Here is a 15299-nt window from a genome sequence, read left to right on the forward strand (position 1 = left end):
AGTCAAGTGCCCTGCTTTGTTGTTCCATCCACTGGAAAAATGTTCCTTCTCCCCCGTGAACGTATCTGCTGTTACATAGATACCACCCATCTTCGTTTTGTACGTAGATATTGAGTGCTGACCCATCTGTAAACCAGACTCAAGCTGTTTCCTCCTTCAGCTGGTCATACAGGAATCCCCATATGGCCACAGGTGCAGAGTTACCATAGAGCCTACCACTGTCTGCATCATTCAGGTGTTTAACAGCAGCGCTGATCTACTGCATCTCCATGGAATATGTATTTGATTTATATATCATTTAGGGGTTTTTCAGAGAAACAGGGTATAACATATATGAATGTGTATATAATATGTATGTATGTATATATATATCTATCTACATACACCATATATATCTTGCATCCAGTATTCAGATGTCTGGCTATTCTTGCCCCAGTGTACATACACCGCTAGTGCTGGGAGAAGCATTACATGGCATTGTCCTTCCTTCTAGGGGCCCAGCTACCTCTTCTAGATCTGAGGATGGGCTGATGTCTGGAAATTGAGCAAGTAATTTGGACTTTTTATTGGGGAGAACCTCCCTCGGCCCCCTGTTTCCCCACTTTTGCCTTTTTCAGCTTGTAGATCTTGAGTGATAACCCTTGGTGGCTCTCTGTATTGCTTCTAGGGACTCTATGGTCCATTTGCGCTATTTCCATGAGTCCATGTGGGTGAAGCCTGCTTGGTTGCCCTTCTGACCTTGAGGTTCGCTTTAGTATTTGTGTCTTCCTGGCTTCTGGTGGATAAGCACCACTCAGTTCAGTTCAGTTACTCAGTCATGTCCGACTCTTTGCAACCCCGTGGACTGAAGCACACCAGGCTTCCCTGTCTATCACCAACCGGAGCTTGCTCAAACTCATGTCCATCGAGTCAGTGATGCCATCCAACCATCTCATCCTCTGTTGCCCCCTTCTCCTCCCGCCGTCAATCCTTCCCAGCATCAAGGGGCTTTTCTGATGAGTCAGCTCTTTGCATCAGGTGGCCACAGTATTGGAGCCTCAGCTTCAGCATCAGTTCTTCCAATACTATTCAGAATTGATTTCCTTTAGGATTGACTGGTTTGATCTCCTTACAGTCCAGGGGACTCTCAAGAGTCTTCACCACCACAGTTCAAAAGTATCAATTCTTCGGCACTTCCTAGGTTTTTATTACTGTGGGGCCCCAGCTCTGTGATGATCTCTTACTGCCATCCCCGGCCTGCAGAGGAGGCCACCTCTGAACCTAATGAGCCTCTGTGAGTGGGATATCCTCTGGACCCTGCTATGGAATACTACCCTCTGGTGAGGTTTCTTAACCTCACGTAATCTCTCCAGGATACCTACTCCCCTTGGCCTCTTCATTCGTTCCTTGGTCCTTTGCCAGGACCGCTCAGGTGTTCCTGCTTTGCCTAGTGGTGGCCAGCACTTTCTCCAGTCCTCTGTGAGCCACCTCAGTGGAAGCTGCTCACCCCCTGCAGTTCTTGCCTGGGGGTTAAATTCTGTATGTATGTGTGTGCGTGTGCTCAGTCGCTACAGTCGTGTCTGAGTCTGCAGCCCTATAGACTGTAGCCCACCAGGCTCCTCTGACAGTGGACTTCTCCAGGCAAGAATACTGGAGTGGGTTGCTGTGCCCTCCTCCAGGGGATCTTCCCCACCCAGGGATTGAACCTGCATCTCCCATGTCTCCTGCATTGTAGCCGGATTCTTTTACCACTGAGCCACTTGGGAAGCCCTCTAAATCCTATATGCTGAGTTCTAAGTCTGAATTCCTGCTTTTCTGATTCTTGATACAGCACCCTTGAAAACCAAACCCAGTGTTCCCATGGCTCCTGTCAGTAGCTGCCAGTTAATTCTTGCAGCTTTTTGGTAGGCCCAGCACTTCCCTAGCCAGGTAATGCTGGAATTTAATCCTAGATAGCAGTTTGGTAACCAGGAAAGAGGCTGGACACAGCTCCTGGCTCGGGGCGGGGGGCACTGCGTGTCTGGTGAGGGGAGCAGCCTCTAGCATCTTCCAGCACAGGGTGTGCAAGCCCTTGTTTGGAAAGAATGGCCCCCTTGGCATATTGAGAGCTGGGTGGGGGTGTCTCCTAGCCACCGCCTTCAGGAGAGTCTAACCAGATGTTCCTACCCCAAGTTTCAGGGTCCCAAGGATTTTCCAACCATATGAAGTCATGTGGCCCTGACTGCAGCAAAGCCGACCTGCCATATGTTAGATGTTGAGTATTTAATCTCCCTGGAGTTCTGCAACTCTTATGGCTTCTTTGTTGCTCTGCTGCATCCACTCCTCCACTGCAGGAACTGAGGGGCTCTTGGGAAGCTCGCTGGAGGCCCTCTGGCTCTCACACATACTCTTTACTTAACGGTCATCCATTTCTCATTGCCCTGCTGCAGGGCATCAGTACCCTTAACAGTACCCAGCCATTTCCACTGTCTTTGTAGGCCTTCCTTATTCCTCCATTTTCAAAAGTCTGAATCACCACATCCGGCAGCCTGTTTTCTCAGTTTTCCCACATCATCTCCAGAGAAATCTGTAGCAGTTGGGTCCTCAAGGCCTGGGACTATCCGTGCCCCACATCCCCTCAGGACAGTGTCCATCCTGCCCACCAGGCAGTGACTGAAGCAGTCCCAGGCCCCACCTTACACAGCCTGTTCTCTTGGACCACTGCTGGCACCATCTGTGGTAATTCGGGTTCTCTGAGAAGCAGGGGCCAAGATGGGATTACACGCATAAGAGGTTTATCAGGGTAAGGGCCTATGAGGGAGAGTGGGGAGGGAGTCAGGGGAGAGCTGTGGGGCTAGATGCAGGTCTCTAACGCCGGTGGAGAGAGGGAGGGAAGGAAGGGTGGAGAGGAGAATTCTTAACCAGGTGGTGCGATTCTAAGGACATCTTGCGAAGCAAATGCGTCTTTCAGGACAGGCAGTCCACCATGGGCCCTGAGCATCTGCACATTCTTGCTGAGGTTCTTGAAAGCACAGTTTACCTGCTTCTTGATGCTGAACCATTTCTGTAGGGCAAAGTGACCCTAGTGTGACTACTGTTTAACCACTCGCTTCCCAGGGGAAGGAGCACTGCTTTGTTTGTTCTTTGCTCAGAAGGTCCTGGGCCCTTGACCCTGGGTTCCTCGGCAGTGATGCAACCCGCCACATAGGTAGCATGTCTCTGAGCCCATTGCATTGCCCTTGGGGGACTGGCAGAACTCCACTGATACCCATGCTGTTTGCTGATAAAGTATTACTATCTTGTTCTGCCCCATGAAGTCTGTCTACTTTGCATCTGTAATGTGGGCTCAGGTCGACCTGCCATCCTTTGTGAGGATGGGCTGCTTCCCTGACAGCATCCCTGCCCAGTCACCTGTGGGGGAATGCTGGGAGCCGGCATATCGCATACTGAGTGCATATTGCATATTGCATATTGAGTGCAGCACTTTCCACAGCATCATCTTTCAGGATCTGGAATAGCTCAACTGGAATTCTATCACTGCCGGGAGCCAGCGTGAGGAGCTCCGCCCATGACAAAGGTCATGAGGAAGGAGGCTCGGCATACGCAAAGGTGGGATCGAGCCTCAGGAGTCTCCCTGGAAATTCTCGAGCATATACCCCCAAAACCAGAGTCTGCCTACTTTCTGCTTTGTGCTTTCACCTACACCTCTGGCTTTACGGGGGGCTGTCCCCCACTACCTCTCTCTGAAAAAAGAGTCAGCTTACAGCTCCAGTTAATAATTCCTGGGTGTGACAGTGTTTCAACCTACAAACTCCTTTGGAAATCCTCTAGCCTGCCTGAATAGGTTTTTCCGGCCACATGTGATTGCTCAGAGCCTCCCAACTGTGAGAGGCAGGAGATGTTCTAAACTGTCTAAATACAGATTCCTTTGAGCAGTTAAAAGATTGATTAGAAATTGTATTGGTGAAGGGATTTTCACTTGTTGGGCCAATGTTTGCTGCTAAGTCTCCATATCCCTTACCTGCTGTGTCCCTGGCAGTGTATTGATTAATATAATTGGTGTAAATAGTAGCTTTAATGTTTGTAACCTGGGACCCTTGAGTTAATTCTTTTTCTTGTTATAGCCCACCACACCTTTGCTCTGTAGGAATGCAACTTTATCTAATGCTTTTGGAGGGTGGCTCCTGACCAATCACCTTTAGAGAAAAATAAGTTTTCTGAAGAAAGGGTCTTAAAATGTTAACAGGCCTCCGGGCCAGAAGATGATGCAAATCACCTAAGCTTTTGCATATGATAAGTTTGCAGGAAGAAAGCCTGGCTTGCTGCATGACTCTACCCCTTCCCCCATTATCCTCTATGCATAACTTAAGGTATAAAAACTACTTTGGAAAATAAAGTGCGGGCCTTGTTCACCGAAACTTGGTCTCCCCATGTCGTTCTTTCTCTCACCTTCTGGCTGAATTATTCAGCCTCTTTTCTCCACTGAATTTTCCTACTGAGCTATCCTTATTTCAGCCTCTTTTCTCCACTGAATTTCCTCACTGAGCTATCCTCATTCTATTACTCTTTATATCCTTAATTAACGTTTAATTAAGCAGTTGTTTCCTGATCCTCGCCGACGCCGTCCCCGCTTCGAATTCCCTGGATCCACCGGGGCTGGACCCCGGCAGGGGAAGTCCTGTGTCTTGAAGGAATAACCAATCTTAGCATCTCTGCTACACTCTGCCATTGGCTGAGAGCAGCCCATGAGAAATGTGGCCTTGGTGAAAATGCAGTGATGATGGAAAGTGCAGCAGCACTGCATTTCAGAGCTCAGTAGCTGTGGCAGTCAGTCACTTATGCTCCCTGGAGTCAGAGATCTGAGAGGGACAAATACACCCTGCACTATGCCCAGCTGAGAACAACCAGCTAGCTATTGGTTTTACTTGATCTTTGGCAACAGCGAATGTTTACTGGTTCCTTTCATGGGTTCACTTCACAGAAGAGTTGCAATTCATTGGTGGACAAACTCGCAGTGACCTCAACGCTGAACAGCCAGTGAATAAAGTGCTCATTAAGAACAATTTTTACTTCTTGGCATATCATTATTTCTTTCATGTGGCCTAATTAACACCCTAGTCTGTCTCTTTCCTTCCTCTAACCTACTGGAATGTGTACCTCCTAAGTATCTATCTTGGCAGTTAATGGACTCAGTGAACCCTAAATTGGAAGTGATCCTTATCTAGTACAGATGTTCTGTAAACATGCTTCGAAGCTTTTTGAAAGGAATAGCCTGGTCATTGTCTAAATGGTAGTCTAGTGAAGTATAAAGTGCTGTGCACTATGCTGTTGAGACCAAACAATAAAGTCAAACATTTGCTGATATCTTTCATCTGAAAAGGTAAGCTTAGAAGACGTGTTTGGGTGTGACTATTTGTACTGAAAGGATTTAACCTAGTATCTTTCCTTTACTAAATAGGTGGCCCGTGATTTCTGCAAGTGTTACTGGGAACTCCACCATAAAATGAATGATAAGAGCACATCATTTTTTCCAGTTGGAAATAATAATTATATCTGTGATAAGCATTTGTTATTCTTTAAGTATGGGCTTCCCTGGTGGCTCAGTGGTACAGAGTCCGCCTGCAATGTACGAGGGGCCAGTTTGATCCCTGTATCAGGAAGATCCCCTGGATGAGGGCATGGAAACCCACTCCTGTATTCTTGCCTAGAGAATTCCATGGACAGAGGAGCCTAGCAGGCTACAGTCCATTGGGTTGTAAAGAGTTGGACACAAATGAAGCAACTTAGCATGCATGCAAACTAAGTATGACCAGTAGCGTGTCATCAAAGACACATTGGTCCCTAGATGAATCATTAAGAATACTGAAATTATGTGCTGGGTCCTAAAAAGGGGCAAAACCATATGACACAAGTTACTCTAAAATATATGCTTGTCACCTAGCTATATAGCTATTGTATATTTAATGCCAATATACTTTCCATACTGAACATCAGTCAAAAATTTGGTTACCTTTTGTCAGCTTAGAATTTAGAAGAGCACCTTGGGGTTGACTGAAGATGACCTACTATCTTTACAGAAGTTGTTCGAAAAAATCTGAACTAATGCTTGGTTTTTCTACGCCTCATAAGAAACTGAGGCATTTGATATTATCCACCTTAGGCTAGGTTTAGAATTGGCGTAAGAATTGATGTTGGAGATGGTTGTGATGATGTTTCCTCAAGAGAAAGGCATTTGTTAGCAAGCAGCTAACAGCAGCCAAAAAAAAAAAAAAGTCCTTCATGATTGTTTAGATCTCTTAAGTTCCTTGAATTTTTATTAGTATATCATATGGTTGCCAAATCATAAAGTGTACTGTGTAATTGTTATCTGTGTGACATCTTGTTTTCTCCTCTAGCCTTCCCTGGTGGTTGTAGGAAACCCTGGGGTCTCCTTGGGTCTGTGGCCACATTCTGGCCCTTCCGGTTCATGTCCTGCTTGCTTGGCAGGCCCGGTTGGGCCCCTTGGAACACATCCACAGCACGAGGGGAACGGAGGGGCACTGACGCCTCCCCTCCCAGCGCCCCTGTGTGGGGAGGCCCGAACAGGGCCTTATTCTGTGCTCACATCTTATTTGTGTGCTGGTTTTACTTATTTCATATCTGCATTCCTTTGTGTATATATTTTCACTAGCATTCTTTCCTGATAATACAGCACACCAGTGTCCCACTAGGATTGTTTTAATTTTTCTTCATAATTAATAGTAATGCTATGTACGTTTTTATATAGCCTTTAACATTTTTTTTCGCTTTATATTATTCCCTTGGACCAAATTTACCTAAATGTAGTTACCAGGTCCAAAAGTACAGCTGGAACCATAACTCATCTTATTGTTAGACTGCTTTTCAGAAAGATCAAATTTGTAGGATTGTCACCACTGTAGAGTTCAAATGTAATTCCCTACATCTGGGCAACACTGGATTTTTATCATTTTATTCCTGTTTTCTTCTCTAAAAGGTATATTGTGATACATTTGGGTTATGCTAATTTGCATTTTAGTTATTCTAATTTGCATTTTATTTCACTGCATTGTTACTTTTATTTTTTTTTATTTTTAAACTTTACAAATTGTATTAGTTTTGCCAAATATCAAAATGAATCCGCCACAAGTAAATATCTAAATGGTTCTATCTCTAAGGACTGTAGTTACCAGCTCATACACTCTTAATGTATTTTGGCCAGCAGACTTTGAAGAGCTATGGTAAGCAGCTTTCCTCCCATTCTGGTGCTCACCTTTTGACATTTAATTCATTAGACAAAAGAGCATTGGAAAAAATGACTGACTTTATTTGAGACTACGAATGCAGTGATATTAGGACATAGTAGCTGTCAGATAGCGTGCACGCATTCTCTCCTTCCATTCTCACCTCCCTCTTCCTCTCTGTTTTCTGCCTTGTTTGAGGGAGGAGACTAGACTTCTTGCTCAAGTCATATGAAAATACACTTGTTATCCAAAGCCTAACTCTGAGAAGGATACTGCTCCCATTGGTAATAGAGATTGCTTTGGGAGAGGTGAACCAGGCCGACAGCTGGGAGAGGAGAGGGAAACTTTTCACTGTAGCTTTTATAACTTTTGATTTCCTAACTGGATTGCTATTACTTTAAAAGAGTTTTATTTTTTGGTATTACTTTTTAATAAAAACAAAGGCTTATGTAAGATCAGTGCTTGTCATTATTGTAGATCTTTAAAAGCTAACTTTAAACTTATGCTGCCGCGTGCGATGAACTTCAGTGTGTAAGGGCAGAGATGAGATGAAGGCAGTGCAATTTAGGTATATGTGGTATTTGGGCAGAACTGCCTGCCATTCTATTTACTAAGCTTCACTTAACATTTCTGGACTATAGATACAGCATAAAGGAAATTTACTTTCATAGAAATATTTCCCTTGGGCATTAGTATAAGGCTGAGACCTTCCACTGACCTAAATTCCTGGATAAAGCTGGGGTATGAGAATGACTAGTGAGTGATCATCTTCATGTGTTTCTGTCCCATGGAAGCCGTTTCTAGCCAAGCACTGCTTGAGGCCAGCTGGCAGATGCAGGTTCCAATGTTCTATTTGTGATTCCCTGACTTTGGTGTTCTCCATGGGGCTTATCCTTTCTCCATCAATTGAGTTTTGACAAGTGCAGCGGCACAAATATGGCTGGAAACCACGAGCTCCTCTCTGGCCACACTGGTGGTTCATGTCTCTTAAAGGGACCAAGAGGATGCCTGGAGGCTTCAAAGCCCCCCTGAGGAGTTAGATGTCTACACGTCTTTGTTTGAGGATAGACTTTGGAAATGACCTTTCAGGGACTCCTTCAACCTAATTGGAACTGGCTGCTGTCCCTGAGGCCTTGTACCGATTAGACTAGTGCTGTCTGATAAGGGAACCACTAGCTACATGTGGCTATTTAAACTGAAATAAAACGGAAAGACCGGGTTCCTCAGTCACGCTAGTGACAATAGCCACGTGGGGCTGGTGCCTCCTGTACCAAACTGAGCAGATACAGACCCTTTCCATTATCGTGGAATGTCCTGTGGGCCAGAGCTAAATTGTTCAGGCGTGGCAGCAGTGTATGCAGGGGTGTGACCTGAGGGGATGGCCTTCCTGGTGCCGTCAAGGCCTCCCTAATCCTAACGGTCCTTTGAGGGTTCTCTGAATTCCAGTTCCTCCAGCAAATGTATCCTAACGACTCCAGCCCACAGCGATGACTCCCTTCTTTGAACACCCAGGGTGCCTGAAAGATGTGATGACACGTTGCTTTACTGGTATGACACGTTTGCTTTGGAGTTAGTTCTCATCTTCCCAGCAAGGCTGCAGGGCCCTCAAGAGCAGAGCTTCAACCCCACACTGCCTGCTAGATGGATCTATATGTGACACAGAGCTGCTCTTTTCATCCCAAAATGCTTGTCAGAAGCATTTATCAAAACCCTTCTTTTCTCCAACTGCCTCTTTATGCTTTCTTTGCTCTTATTTTCAATATAAGAATCAGTGTGTAGGACACAATGTCAGCTTTAACAACCGTTTATTTTTTGAGGAAGGTCAATATGCTTACTGTTATTGGGTATTACAGTCTCAGTTTCTGTTCTGGTGAGGAGGTGAGGGTGAGGAAGGTTTCGGAACACTGGTGTTAGATCTTGAAAACACTTTGGAGAAAGTTGATGATGTCGTCCTCATCATTTCAGACCCCTGTCTAGAGGAAGTATGGTTCAAAGTCTGTGAACAACCAAAAGAGAAATGTGATCAGTTACCAGGCTTTCCAATTGCTGTCAGGGCCCGGGGAGCGATCATTTAGGATTCAGAAATAAGTAGTTATCTCGTAGCTTTTGTTTTTAAAAGTGCTTTCACAAAGAGTAGTTTGCTCCTTCTGACAGCCTTGGGAAGAAAGCAGGAGAAACCCAGTGAAGTCAGATGCCTTGTCTAAGGTCACATGGGTAGCCTGATGAGCTAATTCCACACAAGAAGGTAACTTTCAACTCTCAACAGTACTGGTGTCCATTTCAAAATGTCCAGGCAAAAGCAGCTGTGCACTACAAGAGGCTAGCATTTCTCACTCGGTTTGGGAACATTTTCAGTTGTCTGACCCAAGTGATCTGTTTGTTGTGTGAGCCATACAGGACTTGAGTGGCCAATAAAAGGCTCCATTTGGACTCATTGTTCTATACCACTTGTCTTGTGCAAAGGGCTCTTAGAGCATCTAATAGTTTATGTTAACAAAATGATTGTTGTATCTGTAAGGACAGAAATGCGCATTTACCTTTGTTGCTGATGAATTGTGACAAGATGTCATAAAAAGACACAGGGCAATAAAGAACATACCTTCTTATTTCTAGTAAAAGACAGGGTTCTCCTAGACCTCTTGCAAATCCTCAGTTTTTCTCTTTAGCAATATAACCTTAGGAACCCCAAGGATCTATGATTAAAACTAAGGTAGCAGATAGCAAATTTAACTGCAAATAAAGTGGGGGGTGGGAATAGTTTAGCTCTTCAGATCAATCATGCAGTACTGGACTGTGCTGATAAATTAAACTAAATAAGAACAACCAAGAAATTCAGAAGGAAAAAGCCAAAATGTGCAAAGGCAAAGGTAAAGGCTTGAATGGAGAGATCTCTTCTGAAAGAGTAAGACAAAGAGTTACCGAATTCAAGCATATACTGCAAGGCCACATTCTGAAAATCTTGAGGGGAAAAATAAAGCTTTGTTTTTGCAATTTGCGGGTCTTGTTAAAAATGTAGATGCCTGGCCACCATTTCCAGGTCTCCTTCAAGACACCCTGCTGCTGCTTTGATCTGCTTTGTGGGCAGCACCATGGACTTCACTTGGTTGGTACTGGTCACTCTGAAGAGAGAAATGTACCTGGGTGTTTATGGCCATGACACATGCCAAGGGCTAGGGAATGACACATCGTACCATGAACTGATTTTGATTCCCCCAAAATCCTATTCGTGAAAAATAAGCTGTAATGAGCCTGTGTTGGTCCAGAAGTCCCCTCTTTTTTGGGGGGGGGGTTTCCTAAGCAGGTATCATTGTAATTTCAAATTCAATGTAAACTCTCCTCTGGGGGGAGCTTTTCTACTTTGAGCACCTTAGCACAGGGTGAGCCATTTCTGCATTCCTTCCTCCAAAAGCCCTTATCCGAGCAAAAATAGGTTATCTGAACTGCTTCTCAGTGAATTCCTCTAATGTGTAGAATGTAGGGGTTGGGAGGAGGTGTCCCCATCAAACTGAAGTCGCAGAAGAATGCGATTTTACTCTTTGACTGGACATGCTACTTGGAAACCTAGATGGGATCTTTTCGACTTATCACTGAACTCTGCAGGAAGTTCCTGGTCACTGCTTAGTTCTGAGATGTGACCCCTGTTTGGCAGGAAAAAGAATATGGGATAGAGCCTCAAGACCTGTGATGTTTGAGCCCTGGCTCAGCCACCTGCTGGCTGTGCCACCTCAGGCAGGTCATTTGCCTCCATTTTCTCCTCTCTCAGAGAGAGCTTCAAGACTTTCAAGGAAGCACGGTGTGATAAGCTTTAGTGACTGTTACCTTGTCGATATAATGGAAATGATGCTTCACGGGGTGGATGTGAGAAAAGCACTTAGCAGAATGCCTGGTACATGGCCGGTCCCTAATAAATGTTACTCCCATGACCAGGAACTGCCTGCACGTTTAAGTCAGAGAACTGCATAATAACCTGCAAATTGCAATCTACATACATACTAAGGGAGAAGGAAATGGCCACCCACTCCAGTATCCTTGCCTGGAGAATCCCATGGACATAGGAGCCTGGAGGGCTACAATCCACAGAGTCGCAAAGAGTCAGACACGACTGAGTGACTCACATACACACACACACACACACACACACACACATACATACTAAGTCATATTATCTCATCCTCGTACTGGTGGTGGGTGGGTGTGCTGCAAGGCAAGACCCATTCAATGTGATGGGCAAGGAGGGTAAATGATCAAAACTCCTCTATGTTCAAAATGACATAATTGAGAGCTTCATTCTAAAATGATACATTTGTTGTACCTGAAGTGCCATCGTTTGAGGAATATGGGCTGGTCCGGTCTCTTCTGCGTTGATAGAGGGTGAGAAACTGCCAAGACAAAGGTGAAATACCAGCTTAAGCCTCTGCCCTTTGATGGACAGCGAACACTAGAAACCCTGAAGGGAGCACAACCATGGTGGCATCATACACAGTAATCTCAGGGCCCCTCAGTCTCAAAGAATTATCTTCTGGGACTTTGGTTATTCCTAGGCATGACTTCTCATAATTCTTGCTAATTAGGACACCCAGGATTGGCGCCAGACTCAGACAAGGGCTGCCCCTGGCGGATAATTTCAAGGGCTCACCTGTCCCAGGTCACAGAACAATGTCAGCCATGCTGCCCCTCCCCTCCTGGAGCTTGGAACAAATAAAACCTTTTCGATCCTTCTCTGAGCAAAGCTTATGATAGTGGAGGTCTTAAGGGAAGGAGGAGGCAAGGGGAGGTCCATTTTACTACCCCAATCTTCTTTGAAATAATTCTTAACCATTGTGAGGTCTGGAGCAAGAAAGTGGCAGTGTGAGGTTGCAGCAGCCTGGAGGGGGCAGGGCGGAGATGGTGGCTCAGGCGCTGGCTCTGCTCTGTGGACCTTCCTCACCCCCTGGAATGCAGAAGCAGCAGGGTCCCAGAAGGGCCTGCAACAGGCTGGGGGAGGTGGCTGGGCTAGGTGTGCCATGGTGAGGGCGGTTAAAAAGGATGGGGCAAATCAATGAAGGCAAGATGAGAGAAGCATGAGAGATGAGAGAAGCTCTCCACACCAACACCTGTCGTTGGTATGGAGAGCAGAGTATTATGGTGAAATTTTGGATTTGAGGCAGTTTATGGATTAAGATACTGAGGATAGGATATAGAAAGGGATAAACTGGGACAGAACAATCTAAGGGACTGGGTCTCAACGTTGGCTGCACAACACAACCATCTGGAGAAATATTACAAATAGGCATGCTTGGACCCCGCCCCAAACGAACAGGAATCCCTGAGGCTGGGGCAAGCATTGTTCTCTTTTCTAAGTTGCCTGGGTGACTCTAGCATGAAGTCAGGTTGAGAATGCCTTATCCAAAGGAAGGAGGGGAAGGGGCAGATGCTACTAAATGGCCAGACACAAGTCCGCTAACTCAGTGGTTCTCAACACTGCCTGTTCATCAGCATCACCCAGGGCCCAGGCTGCAACCCAGACCAACTGAATCCGAATCTCTGGGGATGGAACGCTGGGCATCAGTTGTTACAGTTGATTCCAGGCTGCAGCCAGGGTTGAGAACCTCTGCTCTGTGTAACAGTTCCCACACAGGGCTGTCCATCAGCGTCATGGGGGCAGGAGTTGAGGCACTCCTGACTTAGTTGAAATTTGACTCTGATGGTGCTAAGGCAGTTATTCTGACAAGACAAGCCCTTGCTGTCATGAAGCTTATACTCAAGTGAATCCTGTGCCAGAGGATGAGGGCAGGAATATTTGACAGCTTTGTTTACTTCTGAATCTCTAGCCCTCGGCACATAGTAGGCACTTGATAAATGGTGAATAAATGACTAAATGGTGACCTAAGAGGTGTGAAGAAAATAACGCAGGATAAGGGGGATGACTTGTGTTTATGTGTGTGTACACGCGTGCTGGGGGATGGTTAAAGTGAACCAAGAGTAAAGCAAAAGTAATACAAAACAGAGAGGAGGATCTAGGAGGATCTGTAGTTTCAGTCTCCTCAGAGACTTCCTAAGAGGGCTTTAGGTGGAGGGAATTTCTTGGGATCACACTAAGGAGTGGGCCAGGTTTTTGGAAAGCTGCCTAGGAAGGGCACCCTGCAAAGCAGATGGAGCCAGCGTTCATTTCCCTCAGCCAGCGCCCCTTCCTCTTCGAAGCATCTGTTCCCTCGCTGCCCACACCGGGCCCTCCAGTTCCAGGGCCTCACTCCTTGCGTGCCATTGTTCTCAGGTGCTAAGGGGCTTACTCTGTGCACTTACTCGGGGACAATACCTTCAACCAGGGGTTGGCCCCAACTGGGAGTGCTTCCTGAGGCCCCTCAAGGCACGCCACACCCTTACTTTAAGGCACTCCCTCATTTCTGTCAGGGTTCCACTGGCTCACCATGAGGGGAACCAGTGAAAAATATTTACCTTAAGATTGCTCAAATTCTCCAGACATGGACATTCAAGACTTTCTGTGATCAAAACACAATATTGGAAAACAGTTATTTCTGAGACATATACACATTTTAGCACAAAAATAACCTCAGTAATTTCATCAGAGAATCGCAGAAACTAGGCAAGCAGAAGAAACCAAAAGAGGTGAGATCCTCAAATTCTGGGCACAGGTCGTGGGGAAGATGCCTCTAACATGCCAAACTCATCCCATCTAGGGTCCCTTGCACTTACTGAACTCTGTGTGTGGGACCCTCTGCTTCCAGATCTTCTTGTGGTCACTTCCTTCCCGTTATTAAGATCTGATGTTTCTAGACTTCTTGGACCAAACTAATCTAGCCAGTCAGTCTGTATCACTTGGGCTCTTCTTTATGTGTTTTTCATATTCATTCATGAATGTCACAAATATGTACTGAGTATCTACTCTGTGCTTCTTTTGTAGACATGTGGGGATACAGTGAACAGAGAAAAATCCCTGCCCTCATGGAACTAACATTCTAGGGAAGGGGGAGAGTCAATAAACAATTTTTTTAAAAAGCTTTCAGATGGTACAAATGCTAGGGATAAAATTAAAGCAGGGAGTGCTGGGGTGGCATTGGGGTTTCAGTTTTAAAGAAAAGTGTTCAGGGAATTTTTGACTTCAAATATAATACTTCAGCAAAGATCTGAAGAAGATAAATGTTCATGTGGCTGGAGTGGAGTGATTAAGAGGGATCATAAAGAGAGGTGGTCAGACAGGTTACCAGGAGGGGTGAGTGGAATCCAGACCATATGTGGCCTTGTAAGCCATTGTAAAGACCCTGGCCTTTATCTGGGTGAAATGGGAAGTACTTATTCCTATCTAGAATTATTGTGTTTATGTGCTGTACTCAGTCGCTCAGTCCTGGCCAACTCTTCACCACCCCAGATGAAGCCCTACTGTGTTTATATCCCCTTCCCAATTAGAAGGAGGTGAAGACTTTGTCTCTCATTCGCAGCTGTATCTCCACAACTTAGAACAGCGTCCAGCCCGAAGAAAGTGCTCAGTGACTCTGTTGAATGTGAATGAATGCATGAACTGGACAGGTGCAATATTAAATATTACCACAGGACACCTATATCTAAGTGTGACTCACTGCAGTGAAGTTGAAGAAAACAATGACATTGAGTTCAGATTTAGGAGACTTGGGATCCATATTCTGACTGACAGTATGACCTTGGACAAGTCACTTCCCTACCCTGAACCTCAGTCTCTTCAGCTGTAAAATAAGGTTATACTAGCTACTTTCTGGCTCTGACAGCCTATGATTCCATAATACAGGAAACACGCCAGTGACGTATCATCCTCTGACGATGACCTATTTATGGGATTCTGGCAACTTACCTCCATTCTATGATTCATCTTTTAATGAATGTTATTCCCACTCTCAAATGGAGAGGATATATTTCTTGAGTAGCTTCTTGAGTGGGTGCAGGCTTGAAACAACCAAGGCCAACTCCAGCTCTGTAGCTGGAGTTTTCAGGCCATCTTTACAGTAAACATGATACCCCTACCTCAGTGCTGTCCCACTGTTAGAGCCACATTGATCCTTTGAGCTTTAAAAGAATGGAGGACCAAACCCAACTCATAAATAAGGAGTCAGTTTTAACAGAGACAGAATT

The 15299-nt window shown here is 45.4% G+C and overlaps 1 protein-coding gene across 4 annotated transcripts in view; it reads right to left on the reverse strand.

Moving 5' to 3' along the window:
- Positions 1–8987: 8987 nt before the first annotated feature.
- The window catches only part of LOC113887075 (fibrous sheath-interacting protein 2-like), a 69916-nt gene continuing 63604 nt past the window's right edge, over positions 8988–15299 (reverse strand). For 3 of the 4 annotated variants that reach the window (XM_027533907.1, XM_027533908.1, XM_027533906.1), the window contains 3 exons: positions 13635–13678; positions 11512–11578; positions 8988–9195 (listed from right to left, as the gene is read on the reverse strand). In XM_027533907.1, coding sequence (XP_027389708.1) covers positions 9173–9195; positions 11512–11578; positions 13635–13678 — 134 coding nt within the window. In that variant the 3' untranslated portion in view covers positions 8988–9172. Of the gene's footprint in view, positions 9196–11511; positions 11579–13634; positions 13679–15299 lie in introns of those variants that run through there. The other variant, XM_027533909.1, reaches the window with a different exon arrangement.

The sequence above is a fragment of the Bos indicus x Bos taurus genome, chromosome X, assembly GCF_003369695.1.
Source record: "Bos indicus x Bos taurus breed Angus x Brahman F1 hybrid chromosome X, Bos_hybrid_MaternalHap_v2.0, whole genome shotgun sequence".
NCBI lineage: Eukaryota > Metazoa > Chordata > Mammalia > Artiodactyla > Bovidae > Bos > Bos indicus x Bos taurus.